The 20,592-nt window shown below is 44.2% G+C and overlaps 1 protein-coding gene and 1 long non-coding RNA gene across 14 annotated transcripts in view; one reads left to right on the top strand and one right to left on the bottom strand.

Annotated features, from left to right (window-relative positions):
• Positions 1–524: 524 nt before the first annotated feature.
• On the top strand, positions 525–8,445 carry LOC118317192. Of its 2 annotated transcripts, none has more exons than XR_004795365.1 (3): positions 525–667; positions 7,742–7,938; positions 8,107–8,445. It is a non-coding gene; the product is annotated as an uncharacterized LOC118317192 (long non-coding RNA). The 2 variants fall into 2 exon arrangements; XR_007030504.1 differs by having other exon boundaries at positions 7,742–7,974.
• The window catches only part of LOC118317190 (neural cell adhesion molecule L1-like protein), a 49,949-nt gene continuing 35,520 nt past the window's right edge, over positions 6,164–20,592 (bottom strand). For 3 of the 12 annotated variants that reach the window (XM_035645664.2, XM_035645666.2, XM_035645665.2), the window contains exons 23-30: positions 18,239–18,421; positions 14,478–14,516; positions 14,101–14,151; positions 13,479–13,592; positions 13,001–13,162; positions 12,450–12,629; positions 10,959–11,031; positions 6,164–6,666 (exon numbers count right to left, since the gene is read on the bottom strand). In XM_035645664.2, coding sequence (XP_035501557.2) covers positions 6,453–6,666; positions 10,959–11,031; positions 12,450–12,629; positions 13,001–13,162; positions 13,479–13,592; positions 14,101–14,151; positions 14,478–14,516; positions 18,239–18,421 — 1,016 coding nt within the window. In that variant the 3' untranslated portion in view covers positions 6,164–6,452. Of the gene's footprint in view, positions 6,667–10,704; positions 10,769–10,958; positions 11,032–12,449; positions 12,630–13,000; positions 13,163–13,478; positions 13,593–14,100; positions 14,152–14,477; positions 14,517–18,238; positions 18,422–20,592 lie in introns of all 12 variants that reach the window. The other 9 variants (XM_035645671.2, XM_035645672.2, XM_035645667.2 and 6 more) reach the window with 9 other exon arrangements.

The following is a 20,592-nucleotide window of genomic DNA, read 5'->3' as shown; positions in this document are numbered from 1 at the left end:
GCACCAAAATGGAGAGCTATGGCTGTGATAACTGGCAGCCTTCAGATAACTAAAGGGGATCAACTTCATGCACCTTCAAGTAGCGGTCAATGGCTGCTGATCCGGGGGGGTAGTCAGAGTCTCAGTCTGACAATTTTATTATTTTGTTGAGCAACAAAAAAACCTCTGCAAACTGGAAGAGCTATCTGAACACTCCCCTTTGAATGTGAGCATACACCAGAGCAGTATACAGCCAGCAATAAGCACACAGAAGCCAAAAAAAACCCCACACACAATGCAATAAAGTTTCAATGTGTCCCCACAGTGTATTATATGAATGTGCAAACTCCACAAAACAGAAAAAAGAAAACTGCTCCCCAAAAGTCTCTATCCTAGGGACGGATTGCTATGCCGTGGGCCCGTTTTAGGTCGCCCAAAAGAAGTAGGAGTGGTACGTCCTGTCCGGTTTGCAGCTTTGTTGTGTGCCGGATGACCAACGTTTACCTTCAGTTCCCGGAAGTAGAAGACTGCGGCGACGGACAGTCCGGGCCGTGACCGGTGGGAGTCGGGGTGAGATGTTGATACAAGCTGGACCCAGTGATGGTGGACATTAGTGAACCTAGCATACAACGGACTGAACCTAGCGATGCCGGGGATTGACACAACCTCTTCCTCGGTGTGTGCCTCGGTGAGTACGCACCATCTTCCTTTTTTTTAAAGCAGCCAATCATCGGGCTAGGAGGGTCGGCGTCACGAGGGGGTGTGTCCTTAAAACGGGAGCTCGCCTCCTCGTAAACCTTGTCGCCGTTCATGATTATATACATTTCCAAGGAGTTTTTAAAAAAAACCCGCATAAATGCATCACACTGATTTTTACGAATGTGCGTGGAATAAATTATAGACATGACCCTCATAGAAAGTGTTGTCACTCAGTACGAATATACTGCAGCCAAGGAAGAGGTATTCAGTTCAGAAACAATAACAACGATTTATTTATATGTTTTTATTAATTTTCACTTTTTGTTTGATAGATCTGTTTTTTTCTCACATTGAATCAATGTTACAAGGATACAAAATGCATCTATCAGCGTGTCTCAGAAAGGAGACGTGAAACAATGGAGGACTTGAACACATCTTTATGATTAACAACTCCTCCCCTTTGTTGTCTCTTTTTCTTTCCTTTTATTTTTCACTCTAGAAGTACAAATACAATTAAAGCAACACTCCTTAAACGATGAATCATTCTGAAACTCTCTAAATATGCACAAAAGATTAACAGAAATAATTCCAAAGAGGAAAGATTTGCATGTTCAGAAAAGTAGTGTTTTTGTTGTTCACAGAATCAAATGAAATATACAAAATAAAATCTATGAATCTGTGATAAAAATGAATATGTTACCCCTATTACTGTACCACTTACTATGAAAATTACAGTACAGTACTGAGATATGTACAGTTTTTTCTACATTGTACCATGATACTGTGTTAATCAACTTGTTGTTGACCAGTTTACACCTTTGAAAAGTGTTGATCTGGGTAAACACATTTGACAAACAACTGCTGTTGCTTCCATCAGTTATTGTAAAAATAAATCACGTTGCTCCAACTTCTTCAGAGAGAAGCAGTGATGTCCTCCAGAATTACAACTCCTTTATCAAACTGTATTTACCTCTTCATGTGGGTTATTGCACCAAAGGGGTCCAGTCTGACCCACTTCCATCTCGGCTTGGTGATTTTTCATTTCAAACTTATCCCCAGTTCATTTTGAGACTCTTCCATGTTGCTGGGCTTTTTGGTGGTCCGATTCCGTATTAAATTATTCGACATATACACCCAGGATCAAAAGCCCTAATGCATCTCATGCGGCCCCTATGTTATGCAAATGGGGGGTGTTTTAATGAAGGCATCATGAATAATTCAGGGCCGGTGTTCCATGAAAAACGCATCGCGGAAACAAAATCATAGAAAAAGAATTGCTTTGGAAAAATATAAATTAAAGCTAAAGTGTCTCTCTCCTCTGTTTGATATCTAGAGCTGTTCACCTCTTGCCTATTAACAAGGAGGCAAAAAAAAAGAAGTACAGGAGATGCACTGGCTCTGTGTCCACTCAACTTCTCATTTGCTGCTTCCAGCCTTTTGTACTTTAATAAGACCAAAATTGAATATCAGTGTACGGTTTCAAATTCAGTTAGTCTATTTGGGTTTTTTCTGTACGATTCCAGAGTCTGATTCCTGCCTACAAAAAAAATAGGAACACACTGCTGCACTTTGTGTTCTGACGTTTGTTAAAATAGACCAATTGAATCATCATTAACAAGCATGTCGATGCACGAAAAATAACATTAAAAAAACATCACGGCGGTTGAGCAGGTGCGGTGTTCAAAGGAATAAGAAAAGTAATTTTTGATTTACCACACGTGCGAGTCATGGATGCCATCTTTCACATGGCTCTGTTGCATAGATTTTTGGACAGACGTTTATGTTTTTTCGTGTGTTTGGATCGTGGTTTGTGCCAAGTTGTTGCTTTCACAGCCCCCGGCTAAGAAAGGAAGGTGAGGATTACTAACTAGCCACGCAGCACTTACATGTCTATTATCTAATCCTCCAGCAGGAGATTAAATCTTGTTTGGGATCAACTCAAGACATTTTGACCTGAAAGCGCCCTGGATTGCAGTCTTTAATGACACGCATTCCTGAGCCATTAATCAAACTTCTTCTTAGTGTATGTCAGTGTTGTCGTGATCTGAGTGACAGCCAGTCTGAGCGTCTTTCCTGCGACTCACTTTCAGGTGGAGTAATATAATGCGGACATGGTGCCACTGAACATCCCAGTGTCCACTTTGTCCCGAGCAGATGCTGCTTCTAAAGCCCACTCTACCCGTTGTTCTCTGACACAGCCAGTCGGACTTTGTAATCATATTACCGATGCATGTCTCATTAGTTTCTGCCATGGCTGAGTGTCCCTGCCTCCTCACACACACACACACACACACACACACACACACACACACACACACACACACACACACACACACACACACACACACACAAATATCCACTCGATTGCTGGCTGGCATTTGAGAGTGTCTGGGCTTGCATCTAAAGCAGTTTACCAGGGAAATAATAGCCCTCTAAAATGATTCTCTGTATGCAGAATCATCCCATTCCATTTGCATTCGGGTGAGACAAATTAAATTTTTAGCAGAAAGTGAGTTTTGCACCAGTGAGATGACAAAAGAATGAAGGGCAGGTGTGTGTGTGTGTTGGGGGGGGGGGGGGGGGGGGGGGGGGGGGGGGCGTCTGGGACCTTAGTTAGATGGGAGTTCTTCCAGGTGTTACTTTTATTTGAGATATTCGCATTTAGATTTTACCTCTGCTCTGTGAAATGTTGTTATCAATAGAAGATATCAGGTTAGGACGTTTTAATATCAGACTGCTGAAGAGTCAGGGAAAATCGTTCCAATAACAGCCTCTCGAAAGCGCGTCTAGACGTTTATGTCTTGCTCAATGGCGGTTCATTTATTTTTTTTCTCGTTAGTCGGCTTTCAATGAATAGGTGAGCCTGGGCATTCTTCCCACATACCCTTCAAAAAATGCAAGAGAATAGAGTGAAGGCCAGTGGGAGAATATGGGGAATAAAACATCGCCATTTGTGTGTCAAAGTCATGAGGTCATGAGTTGTGTTGCTGAGCTTCTTTTCTTCAGCTGCAATGTGGTGGAGCAGGTTTCAATAAAGAGTGCGCAGTCAAATAACCTTGGATACTTAAACACCCAGCCCCCCGTTTTCTCCACCCACTCTTAAAACCCTTTCTCTGGTAAAGTGCCCACAGCTCATCCTTGAGGACCAACTGTCTATTTGTTATAAAGAACTGTGATGTGGATTTAGATCCTGATACCAATGCATCTGCAAATGCCTCAACCGTCCCTTCAAAAGCCACCAAAGGGAAGAGGGTCTTCCTTAAGAGCATCTCAGGAAACACCTGTCACCGTTCACCTCCCGGTGAACCTGACAGTGTTCATTATTGATGAGATGTTCATGGCCGTCACATTACCTTCGTCTTTACCGGGCAGCTGCAGCGTAAACTCACTACGCCGCACCCTGAAAAAAAAGAATGGATATTTTCCCCGCGTGCCACTGTTTCTGCACGTTCTTCTGTCCTTCCAGCGTCTTTGGCGAGTTTGAAGCCGATACAATGCTCAGTGGTTACAGCCCGCAGTTACCGGGCTGAACTCACAGCATGTGTGAGCATGCTATTGATTTCCTCCCACCAGGTAATTTCCCGGGCACTTAGTCTAAATATCAGCTCCGATCAACTCAGCTGAAAGGGAGTGATCTGCTTGGAGCTCAGAGCTCGAGTGTGCTTGTGTGTGCCCCAGCGATAACATGAGCAACAAACAAAGCTTGTATTGAAGTGACGCTCCTTTGCAGAATAGGGCTATTATGACTTTTGAAAGGGGTCACCTGCATGTCCTCAGAATAGATTTAGTGGAGAAAGAAAAGCGGTTTGTGACACTCGAGGAGGCTTTGACCGGACTAATCTTTTGTTGTTGTTTAGAGGTTTGAACGTTTCACGGAGAAAGCAATTTTAAAACGGATGAGGGCATAATCCCTGACAATACAGGGATTATCTCTTTAAATGACCTTTATTTTGCCAAGAGGCACAGAGTGCTTTTCAACTCCACTATCCCAAGTCTGGCTTGATTACGTCTAAAAAAGCCTATTTATAATCAGCGGGCTACAGAACGACTAGCAGCCAGGAGGCTCTGCAAGGTATTTCAGAGATATGCAAGAGATCCAGCGACAGCGGTGGGAGGAATTTGACATTGTTGTCTTACAATAGCTTGTCCTTTGATAAATATTCCGACTGTCACAGAAGATATTCTGTATATATCTTCCTGTCTTTGAATGCCAGAGAATTTTGAATTTGAAGGTTTACATTTTGGAATTTGGGGACAAACTACTACGATACATAAGTAAAAGGGAGAAAAAAAGAAAGAAAGAAAACCTAACAACTTGTAAATAATGGATTGAACCAGGGCTGTTTTAAAGGGACGTACAGCGGTTACCAACAAATGACGAACTCGTGCCTCATCAAAGGGGGCTTTCTTTTCCCCCTCAGAAATTGAAGGGGAGGACGAGCAGTGATCTGGTTCACATAACTGGATCTGTGGGACCTGGCGTAGTAGTGGGGAAGAAATTGGCCACAGCGTTGACTATATTTCATAGCTTAACGTTTCGTGACCACTTTTGTTCTTTTTGGTTTGTGGAGAAAATACAAAATAATTTTTTTGCAAACAATTGGTTTCTCATGTTCTTTACTGTGTGGGAGGATACATTTTTTTTTCTCTCTTTAACATCTTCAAATAAAGAACAACAGATCATAGAACATGTGGCTTCTCTGGTTTGCATTAATATAGACCAGATTTTCTTCTTTCTTCAATATGAAATAGAGTGTTGGGTTTTTTAAAAAAAAATAATTTTCTTTAAAACTGGTTGTCATACCTCAAAAGAGCTCACTGTAGCATTATAAACATAAGCCGATGAAACCTTTAGTATTTGGTAGCAGGCACCACTGCTATACCCTGTTTTATTACATCTGTTTCAGTATATTGTTGAATAGGTCAAATCTCACCTTTATTTGAGCTATTACGTTGATGAATATTTTAGCAACATGCATTATGCATGTGAGGATTCACTGCATGTATTGCAGAGATAACGGGCGGAAAATTTTCAAAATTTTCAATGTGTCTGACCTTTGAGAAACTCAAGCTTAATTGTGCCTTGTGTTTTTCACTTCGGTGTCACTTTGTGCATAAATTGTGAATGAAGTATGTTGCATCATTCTAGAAATAGCTACAGACCAAAATTAAGATTTATCTATTATAATGTTTTCCCCCATTGCATGTTCAGTGGAAGGACATCTAAACTTGAAAGTGTGCGTACCATATATATTAAGTGGATGCTTTTTTAACATTTGCAAAACAGGAGCAACAAAGGAAAACTGATGATTAATAACAGGAAAAACTGAACTTTTTGAGATAATAAATAGCGCAGCGGCCCGATCATTTTAAAGAGATGTAGAGTGATTGACTGTGGTATCTGGCAGAATATAGACAAATGATTAAAAAAATAATGTCCCTTCTGTAATCAAATACAGTACAAAAATCAATGTACACCATTAAATATTATTAGGTAGAAAAAACACTTTATTATCATTAATAAAATCATTCAAAAAAAACATGATACTGTCCATTCTCTTACAGTATGTACAAAGACTCACATGGTTTTCACACTGATGTGTATGACGGGTATATACTGTCCTTTCCAGTCTTCGGGTAAAACTTGTCTGCTGCGCATTTGAGTCATTTTTATTCCTCCGTGTTTGATTATTTGACCTATATTTAATGCCAGGGAAGCGGAATTTGAAGAAAAAAAAGTTCCTTGAAAGGATTGTTTGATCTGGAGCCCGGCTTTATGCAACGACTGGGCCGGTTCTATTGGGCTCGCTGACAGAACCTCTGTGCCGGTGTCCGGAATATTCTCCAATAAATGAGCCGTCCTCATTGAATTCCCCTTCACCGTCGGCGTAGTCAACCAGGCTGTCTCTGCTGACGCTGTCCCCGACTGTGTCATTGCCATTCAGGGAACACAGGCTACTGCCCTTCAGTGGTTTCTCATCGCTGTCACTGCCATCAACAAAAAACAAGAGAAGGATGACTGGGGTCAGCGGTGCAGCGCATAAAAAAACATATTGTACAGCACAAAAGGCAGATGTTGGGATGCAACACACACACACGGCCCCCGGACGGCCGTCTTTGACACACGAGCACACGCACTGTACATGATTTCACATAGAACCAAACGCTAATATGCACAGACTCACAGAAACACCAATGCACAGAGCATGTTCAACACACAGGGAGTATAAAATGCTTGGCTGCACTCACAGACATACAGGCTCCCACTCAAAAAACAAGTTCTTATGGGAGAACTTGTAGGAGAGAGAGCACAGGGGAGGCGGGGAGGGCTTGCTACAATCACTTCACTAATTGCTAATTGCCAAGGCTTCAGGACCAAAGGCAATTTCAAATCTCTTTAGAGCCAAAGATGGAAATTGCCAGAGTGCAGTGAAAAAGGAGATGTGTGTGTGTGTGTGTGTGTGTGTGTAAGGGAGGGTAGGGGGTTGAAGGCTGAGATTGAGAAAAGGAGAAGGAAGAGGGGGGGAAGAGGTGGGGCATATGCAATCCCAGACAAACAGCCTGTCATTCCCGGTATTCCCGAAGGGCCCACACGCCGGCTGAGGAGATTAGATGCCAATTTACGGCCGGGCAACTGGCCAACTCGCAGGTGTCTCACTACAAGACGCGGGGTCACCTCAAAACACTGAGGATATTTTCCCTCCCTGTCCTCTATTCTAATTCCCCAAAACCATCAGTGTTTGCTAACACCTCTCCGTGGTTTAGTATTCACGGCACGCGGAGCGCGTGCGCTCAGGAACAGCGCTCAGGTGGCTGGTGTGTGATAGTGCAATTCGAGGCGCGCTGAAGTTGACACCTGTGTCGAATACACGCTTGACATTTTGAGCAGCGCTTTAGCGCAGAAATGTGGTTCAAGCCAAGATTACGACTCGGGTCTCCTTCAGAGGGATTTTTTAATAACCAATCTTATCTATCCCATTTCACGATGCCGTTTACCATGCAAGCCACATAAGGTCCGCATTTCAACTCTTATCAAACCCTTTTTTTTCTCCGATGACTCTAGAGCGCCGAAGATAAGTGGCTGTTATCTAAGAGCAGTGGAACGCCACAGCCGCGGCCGCCCGCCCACAGTGACTTTGAGTACAGTGATAAAATGGGACGGAGTGCGTCTGAGCTGCAGCTCATTCGAGACCTTGGTCGGGATCCAGCTCAATCTCAGCTGTTGCCGTGAAAAAGGTTTTCCTTCAGCCTCACAAACAGGTGAGAAACGGAGGCACATCACAGACGGGGCAGAAGGTAATTAAATTTGTCTTGCCATTGACCCATGCTGACTTGGTTTGGGGGCAGCAAGGACACTTCAGGTGCGAGATGGATTTTTCTTATTTCCCCCCCTTTGCACCTGAAGTTGTTTTTATTTTACTTTAAAAGGTGTCTGGAAGGAAAAGTTCCCCACATCCGCTGCCATCTCCTGAATAGCACATAACAGTGTGAGAAGATGAGACCAAAGATGAACGGGGGGAAAAAGACAAGCAAACAACAATTAAATTAGCTGAGCGAAAAAAAGAAAAAAAGAACTGCATCTCACTGTTGGATAACACCGGAATCCAACTATGACACCTGCTGTTCCTGCAGTGGACAGAGGGACGAGGCAGCGGAGGCCTGTCCCCAAAGACAAAATCATCTGAACCATAATTACCACTTGTCAGCTCCCCGGACACGTGGCATACCAGTGGGTGATTCATTGCCTTCAGAGATTCAAAGGGCACAAGAGAGCCCTGAATCCAACTCTAAAGCCGGGGAAAACAACATCATAGTAAGGCTAAGGGCACTCTGGCGGGACAGTAGTCAGAGGAGCATCATGAAGCCAACCATGAGAAGCATGCTAAACAAACAGCTGCAGCTACACAGCTGCAACCAAATCACAAATGCATAGTAAAATGACTTCTTCTGCCGGAGGAACTCCAAAATACACTTGCTATCACAGAAAACAATGCCAAAACTGTGAAAAGCCTCCAAAATGTGTGCATCATCAACTGACAGCCCCGTCCATCCGCAGAATTAGACTTTTTGAGCTTTGGATTCAGTTTTTGAGCTTTGGATTCAGTTAAAACTTACTTATTACATCTTTAAGCCATATAATCTATAAAAAAGGATCTGTAGACACTAGACAATGCATTTTTTTCTTTATTAAAAAGATTTATAGTCTTGGCAAGAATCAAAGGAACGCACAATTGGCAGCAACCACACAATTGTGAGTAATCACGTTCTGAATGATATGACAATGAGCAGAATCAATACAGACAGAAGGGGCTATTTTAGGTGATTTCTGTGTGAAGAAAACAAACACGCCACCGTCAAAGAGTTGCTGCAGTGCTGCGAAGCAAAAACGTGATTCAGTCGATTTTCCCTAAACTGTCGCTGTCGCAGCTAAACAATGCAAACAATAGACATTCAACAGCTATTACGAAACACAACAGCTGTCTACTTCGGGGCTTAAAAGCCCAGTTTTTCCACCCATTCGCCACGCTCACTCTGTCTGTTTCACTGAATGTAGGATATTTTTCATCTTTCCGCTGTACATTTAAAAATCAATCTGGCCGCCTGCAGTGGGAGCTACCTTTATTGCAATTAAAAGTGTGGCCTCTACTGAAGGTGGTACACAATGTGACAGATGCAGTAAATCTGGGTAAGCAGAGGCACTATGGCAACAGACAGCAACGTTTAATGTTTGAATACTTCCAGTCTCCTCAAAGACGTGGCTCTACATTAGAGGTGGCTCAACGATAACCAGCATCTTCGAGCTTGAATAGATAACAACAATATAACTGTCATCTGCCTGCCATCCACTTTCAGTGAAGACTGTGTGAAAGGTTTGTTTTATTTGGTGCAAGCTTCCAACCGGCTCCAAGAAACTTGCAGGTTGAATATGACTTTGCACGTGGATGATTATCATGTTTTTGCACAATATGAATGCAGTGACCTGGATTACATGACAGTATATGTTTGAGAAATTGGGTTCATATGTTCTATCGATAAAGCAAGGACTCTCTTTCGGTATGTGGCTCGCAAATCTCAAGAAACGTTCATCTTGTCGGCTTGGCGCTTGGCATGTATTGTTGAGGGCCTGCGGAAGTGCAGCGTGGAATGTACTGCGATTTGGACAATATTAATAAACTTTGAATAAACATGCTTACAGTGCTCTGTCTTATGTGCAGTAGATGGGGCAGGGCAGCGTGACCGAGTTGAACATGTCCTCTCTTATGTGTGCAGTGTAACTTCTTCCGCAGGGGCGCTGCTCATTCACAATAGTTTACTATAAACGTGAAGTTTGGATGAGTTTTTTGGACATCCTGATTCTGATGATAGACTGGGTGAATGTGTGAGTATGTTTTTGATGGTGTCTTTTGGCCTGCATACTGTAATGGTACGTCAAGACCAAGCGCTTTTCCTCGGTTGTGTGATTTGCACAAGTTTGGCCGCAGGATCATTTGTGTTCACTCACACTCACGGGGAGTGAACCTGCAAATATTCCCTTTAGGAGATGGACGTCGGTGACGTCAGGAGAATCCCAATGCAAGTCGGGTTTCGCAATATCGCATCATGCAAATCTTTCACCCCTACTGCTGTCTTTGCATTGACTTTTTCACTTCACATTTGGTCTGAACGCACCATTAGTCAGTGTTAATATACTACACAGACAGACAGCCAGTATACAGTGATCATCAGGCAGACTGCATTTTAGTTCAACTGGAGAAATGTCACTCTATTAAGAACACACGTAGCAAGAAGCAAGCGGTCTACAAGTACGCACATATACACACACACACGCACATATACACACACACACACACACACACGCACACGCACACACACACACACACACACACAAGAATAACTAACTGATTCCTACAGGAACAAGCTGACTCACACACACTGCTGAGCGCACACATGCACACAATTGGAATCAGACAAAGGAAAGGCACAGTTGAGTGTCACCCACTACTCCTAACTAGACTGTGTCATTACCTAGCCCATTAAATGACGCGAACATTGGCTCCTAGGCCGATCCTGCTCATGAATGCAAGGTTTTCTTTCAGGATGGGAGAGAAAAATGTTACTGTGACACATGACAAATGAGTTTCTCAGCCAGAAAAATATTTCACATATGGTTGTTAGATTAATATTGCTACAACACAATGCATTTCAAGGAGAAAAAATGTAATTTCCTCGGCACACATTTTCACTGCAGCTTTCCTCTGCAGAGTAGGAGCGCAGCTCACCTGTATTCACAGAAGGTGTCATCATTCATTCCTTGTGACTCGACGTCAGGGTGGAGGTCCTCCTTCTCTTTCACTGCAGGGGGCGGCAGGACAGACATTTCAGCACCATTGTGAAAGAGCAGCACTTTCTTCCACAGCTGTAATACATCTCACTTGTGCTGTGGAGATGCAGGATCCTTTATAATGCTTCAAATTCAACTTTAAAGGTTCCTGGCCCTTCACATTTTGCTACGGTAGCATCTGTGGGTCACTTTTATCACCATAATGTAATGTTTATGCTTTGATGCTGTATAGAAGTAAATTATCAGAACTTTTTAGATCATCTCAGTGTAAAATATTCATTAACCCCATAACGGCTAGAATGATCACCTTGTGTTTGTAAGTATCCGCCAACCAAGTTATTTACAAAAATGATATTTGTTTTGTTACAGTGATATTGACGTCTGACCACCAACTCTAATCAGTTCATCTTTGAGTCCAACTGAATGTTTGTGCCAAATTTGAAGAAATTCCTTCAAGAGTTAATGCTTTCACAAGAGTCGGACAGACGGACAACCTGTGAAAACACACTGCATTTGGCTTAAAAAGCTTTTGAACACAACAAAAAATATGACTGTGTAAACTTTATATCAAGACTGAAAACTGAAAGTGTCTCTCTCCCTGTCTCTGTTTGTGTCTGTACAAAGTGCTGCACATCGGCTCTCTCTGTAAATACGCTTTTAAAATACCAGTAGCTTTTAAGGAAAAACAAAAGAGGGATTTCATGAACAGAGCTAGATGGGCCAAGAGGGAACCCAGAGGAGCTGATGAAATATTCAGTGCTTCTTGTCAAAAGCTACTGCAGGCAAAGAAGTGGAGTTGTGTCAAAAAGACGGGAAAGCAGGTTGAGTGGTAAGAAATCGAGTGAGGAGACAATTTGCAGGTAGGTGCCATTGTGAAACTGAATTTGGCCCTGACACGAGGCGACACAAAGGCGCAGAGGGAAGCGCCAGGAAGCCTGCGCACAGGTGAGAGGTGGGGCGGAGTGGAACAGAGCCAGCTGACTCACTCATCTCGCTTGACAAGGGATGTAATCACAGGTACCAGGCAGATCTAACAGGGTCACGCAAACTATTCCACAAGCAAGTTGAATTACACTAGCTGCAAGCATTTCACGGACAGTTCATTTGGGGTGTAATGATCTCAGGCTTGGCAGGAGGTTGGCATGCATGGGTGCCCAACATGCATGCATCATTTCCAAACAGGGTCGGGGTCAGGGTTGAGGCCCACTGCACATTTTCTTTCCATCAGGAGGTCAACCAAAATAACATCAAGAGTCAGATGCTGAAACACTGGCCATGTCTGAAAATGTCAGAGGGGATTCAAGTAATGGCTACCAAATGAGACGTATAGCTTCTACGTGTACTCGTCCCCTGATCGGAATTTTGGTTCACATCCCAAAAAGCAAAATGTTAAGGGGGACACCACCCACGGTCAAAAAAACTAACTGACCTTTTTCCATGGAGAACATGTCTTGTCGCTGGCGCGGCGGTGGCGTACCTGCATACTTGCCACCTTTGTTTCGCCGCACAAAGCAGGCCATGAGTGTGACAAGGGTGAGGAGAGCCACAGCGCACAGGGTCCCGATGACCCAGCCATGGGTCGAGAAGTTGCTCTGCTGACTTTCCACACCTGAGAAGAGGAACAGCAGAGACACAGAGGTCAAAGATCGACCTAATGCAGCCGACTATCTCAGTATGACGATCCCCTCAACTTCACGTTTGAGTAAAAACAGAAAAACATGATGAAGAGGAGAGGATGTTCTCACATTATAGTTCACTCGCGTTCCCTTCAGCCACAACACTATATCTCTTCAGAAGACACATTGGATTGCAGGGAAACAAAACACAAGATATGAAGGAAACGAAACAACTGCACAGAGAATGCAAGGAAAAAAATAAACAAAACTCCCACATTCACCACAGTCAATATCAATTCTTCGGGGACGTGTTCTCCGGGATACTAAGCTCTACGGCCCGCGCGACGCCGCACTCTCCTCTCACCTTTGACGCGAGTCTGGACAACGTCCTCGAATATGCTAGCATTGTCGAGCAGTCCCTTGGCCATGATGCGCACAGTGTACACCGTCCCCGGTCTGAGCCCGTCAATAACGTGGAAACTTTGAGAAGTGTTCACGGCCTCTGAAATCCACCAGTAACCATCACCTACACAGCCAAGCACAAGACGTGCACAAGCGGCACGTCTGTATTAGCAGTCATGCTATAGGAAAAGAAGATAGGATGAGCTGGTCGCCAAAGGAATAGACATTTCCTACGATAATGTATTTGTTGTACTATATATAACTTGAAATACATTGGAATAAATGTTGAGGATATCATGGAAATGATGGAAGTTGCCATGCAAACTTTAGGCCTATAACATGTTTTTAGATGTTACAGAAAACATTCCCGGTTGCCACCTTAAATTAATAACAATGCGTTGGCAAGGAGGGGGGGGGGGGGGGCAGGAAAAGTAGCTTACTGTTATTCATGTAAGCCACATAAAGCTGCGAGTCCTGCTGCTCTTCTCTGGCAGTCCAGCTGATTTTGACAAAGGTGTCACTCACGTATGAGCTTATGTTCAACAGGACCGGAACTGATAGAGAGAGAGAGAGAGAGAGAAGAAATAGTGGGAGGGGGGAAAAAAAATCCGAGGAAGAAAGGAAAACACAGACAGGCACAGAGAGGAGGAGGAAGACAGACGGCAAGAAAAGAGGATTAGCAGAGGCAAATAGGACCCGCCCGCAGTCAGAGAACAGTGCAGCTATAGCAAAGAAAAAGAAAAAAAACAATGTTTCAAGAAGACAGTTCAAAAGGCAACGCTGGGCCCCAGACTTAATTGAGTGGAGATGGATTTGGGCTCATAAAGGGGAGATACAGAGATCGTGGGCGGGAGTGACATCTACTATTCACTCTCTCTCTCTCTCTCTCTCTCTCTCTCTCTGGCGTTTCCTGACGCCCCATCCCGCAGAACCCACGAGCAGACGCTCAGAGCAGATTGGAAACGTCTCCACATCTCATTGTTAGTTGGAAGTTCAGGTGCACGAGAGCCAGAGATCACAGGGACATTAACGACTGTGCATGTGTGAGTGCGAGCTATGTACCCAGAGGAAGATGAGCAGCGTTGCCGGGGAAGGAGAGAGAGCAGTTGTGGCCTGGAATCAAAGGGAAGCTCAGATGTTAGACTCCTGTTATAACGCTGTCAGGTCTAATGCTCTATATTGTGAAACAAGCGAGCTCCACAGACGGCGGGATTGTTAGAGCAACTGTGAAAACTGGATTAATGGTAGTAACTACTGCAGGGAATGGGAAAAAAAAAATTGGATTGGTTTCCAGGAATTACCCAATCTAAGGACGAACTTTCGCTGAGGCTACGGCCGGCTACACAGCGACACGCCAACACGCCTACAACCTCGTCTATCCCTACCACTGCTACGTCTATGTTGGCAAGTTGCAAGCAGCTGCAGGCGGTGATACATACTGCTCTGAATAGGGGCCACAGCTGGAGTCAGGGACAAATCTTCAGGGGGATGAAAAAAGAAAAGAAAAGAAAATGAAAAGCAGTATATGACAAATATATGGAAAGCCAACTTCAAGGTTTACAAACACACACACACTGACACACTCACAGATTCGTGGGGATGCGTGATTGCACATACTTGCATATTCCCATATCACGAACACGTGGGCAGCGCATCGTCACGAACAGACGCATGTGGATGCACTGCATCGGGGATCTGTTTGCCGGCGGTGCTTTAGATTCAACGGCGGGTGGAGTATCACACTGCCAGGTGGCACGGTGCAGCTAACGGATCACACACACCTTTCTCTCCAAACGACACTGTTCCTTTTAATTCTAACCAGCGATTGGGTCTGTAGGGTGTTATTTCGCAAATAGCTATTTGATGGACCACACTGCAATGCAATGCACAAAATATGGCTAAATAAATACTGACATAAGAGATATATGAAAAGTGACAGTGACTCATGTGTACTTTTTTCCATTTCCATAATTGGCAGTTCCAAAATCACGGTTAAAACTAATGTCTACCTGTAAATGGAGTCCCATTCACCCATTCACACACTTCCATACATCACTGCTATTCACCGCGCTTTTTTTCTTCTTCTTTTCTATCATTAATACACATTCATACACTCCGGGAAGAGCCGCCAGAGGCAATTTAGGGTGTTGGTGGACGGACGAGTCCATCTCCGGAGCCACTGCCGCCCAGTGAACACACCTTGGGCAATTTCTTGACTCCATTTACTCCATGCTTACTGCTGAACAGTGCGGTAAGATTCATAAGTGCAGACCCTAAACTGCCTGTGGGTAAGAATTTGAGGCTACAACCATACTACAATGTTTTGGTTTTTTAAAATGGCATTTCGAAACTGTAGTCTCTGCAGTGACCGAGACACAAAAATGAAACATCTCCAACGAAAAACCAGGAGCAGTGTAGGCGGCAGGAGTAGGACGTAGAAGCAGTGATGCATTTCAAAAACGAGAATGTAGCAGTGCAGCACGAGTGGCTGCTTGTCTCTTTACGTCAGCCCTGTGATAGTCAGGTGACCCGTCCAGGAGGTACCCTGCCTCTCGCCCAGTGTCAGCTGGGATAAGCGCCGGCCCCGCGTGGCCCTCAAATGATAGGGTGTAGATGTTGGATGTCATGATTTAGAAGTTAAACAGAGTTGCAGTTTTTCATCATGATGCAACTTGGAATTGCTTTTCTTTACCAAAGAGACAACCCCGATACGCATGAGAGACATGATCACTGTCAGTATCAACTTTACAGCCAGTAACTTCATAGCCAGCAAGTATTTTCATCATTTAGCATATTTTTTTGTTTGTACTTCCATGTCTTCTTGTACACAGGACAACACAGAAAATATTTGGGACCTGATTAAACTTGAATTAAATTAGTAGATGTTAGATTGTAGTATCATTGGTTTTGGATTAGGTTATGGAAAGTTTTATCAACACATTTGATCATATTTTTTTTTTACAGCGGATGGATTCGCGATCATTGGTGGAAGTGTTTCATCAGCTGTGGCACACATCATTTCATTTGCACACGTTTTTTCGTCCGTGTTAGTTCTCACGTTGTCTGCTGTGAATATGTGGAGCCCCTGTGTGAACTTACAGCATGTTGTCCTGGTCTAATTGGAGTGAACATAAAGCCAGCCCCTTCTTTATTATGTCTCCAGCTAAACTTCTTTTCAAATGCTAAATGCGGTGCCGGAGAGCAAATAATTGGAGCAGCGGGTTTTTTTTTCGCGTGGCTTTGGAGGTGCATGCTCCTCTCCTCTCCGCTGCTTTGTCTAGTTTGTAACCCAATTCATCTCTGCCGCTTTGTTATCTCATTAGACCTGTTGTTTTCCTCCGCCTGCCGCACTCCTCCGCTGTGGCTGTTTGATTCCTCTCCCTCGGTTTTGCCTCACTCCTCTTTCTCGCAGATGTTTCATCCCATCCTTCCACAAACTCCCCAACTTCAGCAAACCCCTCCCTACAAGCCAGACTACTGTTTATCCTCTACTAAATAGCGTTAAGCATTAAAAGCTCATTCAGCCAAAGGTGAAATCTAAAAGGAACACTCCCGAGCCTGCTTACTGGGGCTTACTAACTCACATGCATTCATTCATTTCTTTCCCCCCCCTCTGTCACCCCAGCCCTCCACATTAAAGCCTCTAAATTCATGATGGCCCTGCTCCGTGCTATTGGCATCCATAAATCTGCTCTGCTGCATTGTGACTAACATGCCCCGAGGACAGCGCTCCGACACAGAAACCATTTCATCTCCCCGCGGAGCCCCTCCTCAACCCTATTTACAAACAATGCATCTGACGGCTTTCAGGCCGGACATCCACCTTCGAGATGCAAAGCCTCTCAAAGGAAATCTAAAAGCCAGAGAGGAACGAATAACCTTTATTAGAACGTCCAGAGATTGTGGACAAACATTTTTTTCTTCTCGTGTGCTTAATCACTTGATGCCACGAAGAAGGACCTTCGCGAAGCGGCTCAAAATTGACAACGTAGCTGACGTAAACTACACATTTTGTATTGTGCCGTTCAGCCAGGTCGAAGACGAGGTAGAGCTGGCATTGCTGTTTGTTTCTTTTACTGTCAAACTAGTCGACAGAGGTTGAGGACACATGTTCACGTTTCAAACACCTGAATGTACAGATATCGTAGAAAGGCAGAAAAGCCCCCCCTCTGAAATGCGGACCCGAACCTTTGCATGAACAGAAATGTTGACTCATTAACCTATATACTCAGTTCATATTGTTTATTATCAAAAGGCAATATCGGATGGTTGGTGTGAACGTTTTTTACACTTTTTTATCTCCAAACAAGTCCAAACAAGTCCTTCTGTTTAAAAAAAAAGCTCTAAATGGCTCAGGACTGCACTAAACTGCTCCTGTTGTTATATTACACAGTGTGTGTCTTCAGTTCACTTGGATTCTCTGCCGCAAGTTTTTTAGTTCACAGCCACCATCAACAGGAGACGCAGCTTTTTATAAGCTGTGTAACTGTGGAAAAATATTCACAAGCATATCGGGGAGACGGGGCATCTTAAAGCAGCAGCCTCAGATTCAATTCGCCTGTTTCACTTAGTTCCTTCTTTTATTAGCGTCTTACAACTGTGTTTATTCCACTGTCACACCACCGATGCCAGCGCTGTGTTTTTATTCTCATCGTCCCTCCTGATTGTTAGGAGCTTTATTCGAGTGAAGGGCAAGACTGTAATAAATTATTTTTTCATTTCAGGAAAAACAACTTTGACGAGTGAAAATCCAGAGAGGCGGGAATATGTAACAGAGAGCTGATGATAAAACATCCCGACTTTTATTCAGCGTGAGCTGAGCTCTAGAAAAAACACAATTCCCTCAACTCAATTGAGTCTTTGAATTGGATGATCCAGGCCGTGTAAACATCATGGCTCGAGTGTGCAAAACAAACTTTACATAAAAAGTAGGAGACCCCAGACAGTAAATCCTAAGGACATCATCAGCTGTCATTCTTTAACACATGACATAATGTTTTCAAAAGGGGTTCTCCCTGTGACGATAACAAAGTGGTTTCATTTAGACCACGGTGCAATAAATCATTAGCATAAATACCTGCTCTTTTGAATGAATTATTAAATTGCAACTACAAAGTCTGCAGCGCATTGTGCTTGGGGCTTTCAAATCGACATCAGTGCAAATCTGATCGGCACAGGTACACTGATTTCACCGACTCACGTTCTGGAGCGATGGTGGCGCTCTCATGGGCCAGCGGAGGTCCACAACCTGCCCGAGTGCAGGCGCTGACGTGGAAGCGGTAGAGGCTGCCCTCCTCCAAGCCCCGGAGCTGCCACTGAGTGGAGTCTGCCCCGGTGATGTTCATCTCGCGGGAGTCAACCACCTCAAGTGTGGTCTCATTAACTATAGATGAAGGGAAAAGATGTCAGGTCAGTTCACGCGGCGTGAGTGAGCCTAGGACGGATAGACGCAGGGGACAAAAAAAAGAAAAAAAGTCATCGCTGTTTGTCTCCTGTTATATGTTAATGGGACACAAGTACAATGGGGGTCAACGGTCGAAGGAGGGGGAAGACGAGGAGATGTCATGCCAGCTCATGCAGACGGCGAACGTAGCAGATACTTGTGCTGACAGGTGAGCTGAGGAGGAATACATTATGAAGAAAGGCGTGAGAAGATGAAAGGAGCAGATAGAGAGCCCAAGAGGAAGGGAGAAGGAGGGGGTGTAAACAAGTGGCATGGATGAAAGGAGGAAGAGGCGGGAGGGAAAAAGAAAAGCACGAGGAGGAGGAAATGAGACTTAAAGGATGATTCCAGTACAATTCTTTTTAAACATTGGCCCTATTTTCACACATGTTTCGGGGTCTAAATGATTAATTGGAACAAAATTGTTTGGAATCAGTCCAGTGTTGAGTGAGGACGCCAAACGGCTGCACTGGAAATAAAATGTGGGGCATTTGCACGCGTCACACTACGAATGCTTGTTTTTGCCACGGATTGTCAGATTGTTATTTTAAATGTCATTACGGAAAGGGACGCGTGTCGGTCTCGCTCATGGAGGCATCGGTCACTATTGCTCAATATTGCAAAACATTTTTTTTTTTTTTTGAAAACCCCCAAAAGATGGGGAAAACAGTGAAGTGATCATATAGTAAAAGCTGAAAGACCGGCAGCGTGAAAAGCAAGGGGGAAAAATCGTAAGAAGCTTGTGGAAAAGCCGAGGGGAGACAGAGGCAAAGGAGAAATATAAGGAAGCAGGAAAAGGAAATCAGAAGAGTGGCAATCACAAGCAGCATAACGTATCACCGAACATGTATTATAGATCAAAGTACAGTGTGTGTGCAGACTGTTGAAAGCAACACAGTTCTCCTGAAACCCCTTGTGGGTGTCGGTTCTCTGCACGTGCCGAAATGCAGGTGAGAGCTGATCGTGTGCCAGGCATGTTGTACGGCTTGGAAAATCGTCTTCTTTGCAGCAGCAGCACAGAACACTGGATATTTTATGCGTTTTTGCGCGAACACCGTCGGATTATTCATTGACTACTTACACTGCAGTTTCATGACTCCACCGGATGTGCAGACTGTGCATATAGCGCGGCGTGTGATATTTTATTCATAGAATTTATAGAAGACCAAATCTGAAACGTGTTCACATGTTACACGGCGAGTCAATTCATCTGAAAACCCAAAACTGAACAAAAAAACACAGGCGCACATTGTGTAGGAGTATCTGTGTGAGATCGGACATGGGATGTGTGAACGAGCAGGAAGGAGAGACAGCGGTTCCGAGTGTGTTGAGGAGCTGGACAGACTCTGTGGGTGGTGGTGGAGACCGCCAAGGGCCGTCTCTGCCTTCGCGTTTTACACAAAAGACTTCAGAAATGGCAGATTGTAGGCTTCGGAAACAGGGAGAGCGTGATGAAAGACGCTCACTCATTTATTTGCCCTAACTGTACAGAACGTGTGCCTCTATTCCAAGAGATTATTTATTATTTTTCCCCCAAAAAGTGCTCCTCGGTGATAAATGGCAAAGAAATTTGTAGAAGAGCCACAAACAGCACTGACTTAAATTATCTCTTTTTTTGGGGGGGGGGGGGGGGGGGGGGGGGGCTGCAGCCCGAGAGGATATGAGATAAGAAACACTCAGGAAACTGTCAAAGCACAATCTAAAGTAACCTGCAGAGCTCAGGGGCTGTTGCAGAACATTGTGGAGTGTTCAGTGTTAAACACTGCCACCTGGTGTCTGGTATGCTAACACAAGAAGGGGGCGCGTGATGGGAAAATGGTAGATGATAGTAAGTGCAAGGTTCCTTTCAATAAGGAATCACATGTCCTGTGTGCTTGAAGTCAAGCCACACAAACACACACACACACACACACACACAGACACAGACACACACACACACACACACACACACAGACACACACACACACACACTTTTGACCTTCTGACCTGATCTTTTCTCACCTCCCACTTAAACTGAGCTACAGCACAGACATCTATTACTGAAAAAACCTGGCAAGGTCAAAGGTCTTCACTGACTGAGCGAGGAGTAATAAGTCGAGCAACATTGTGTG

Source organism: Scophthalmus maximus, chromosome 3, assembly GCF_022379125.1.
Source record: "Scophthalmus maximus strain ysfricsl-2021 chromosome 3, ASM2237912v1, whole genome shotgun sequence".
NCBI classification, from domain to species: domain Eukaryota; kingdom Metazoa; phylum Chordata; class Actinopteri; order Pleuronectiformes; family Scophthalmidae; genus Scophthalmus; species Scophthalmus maximus.
Note: the sequence above shows the minus strand (reverse complement) of the source record. Positions and strands in the feature narration are given on the sequence as shown.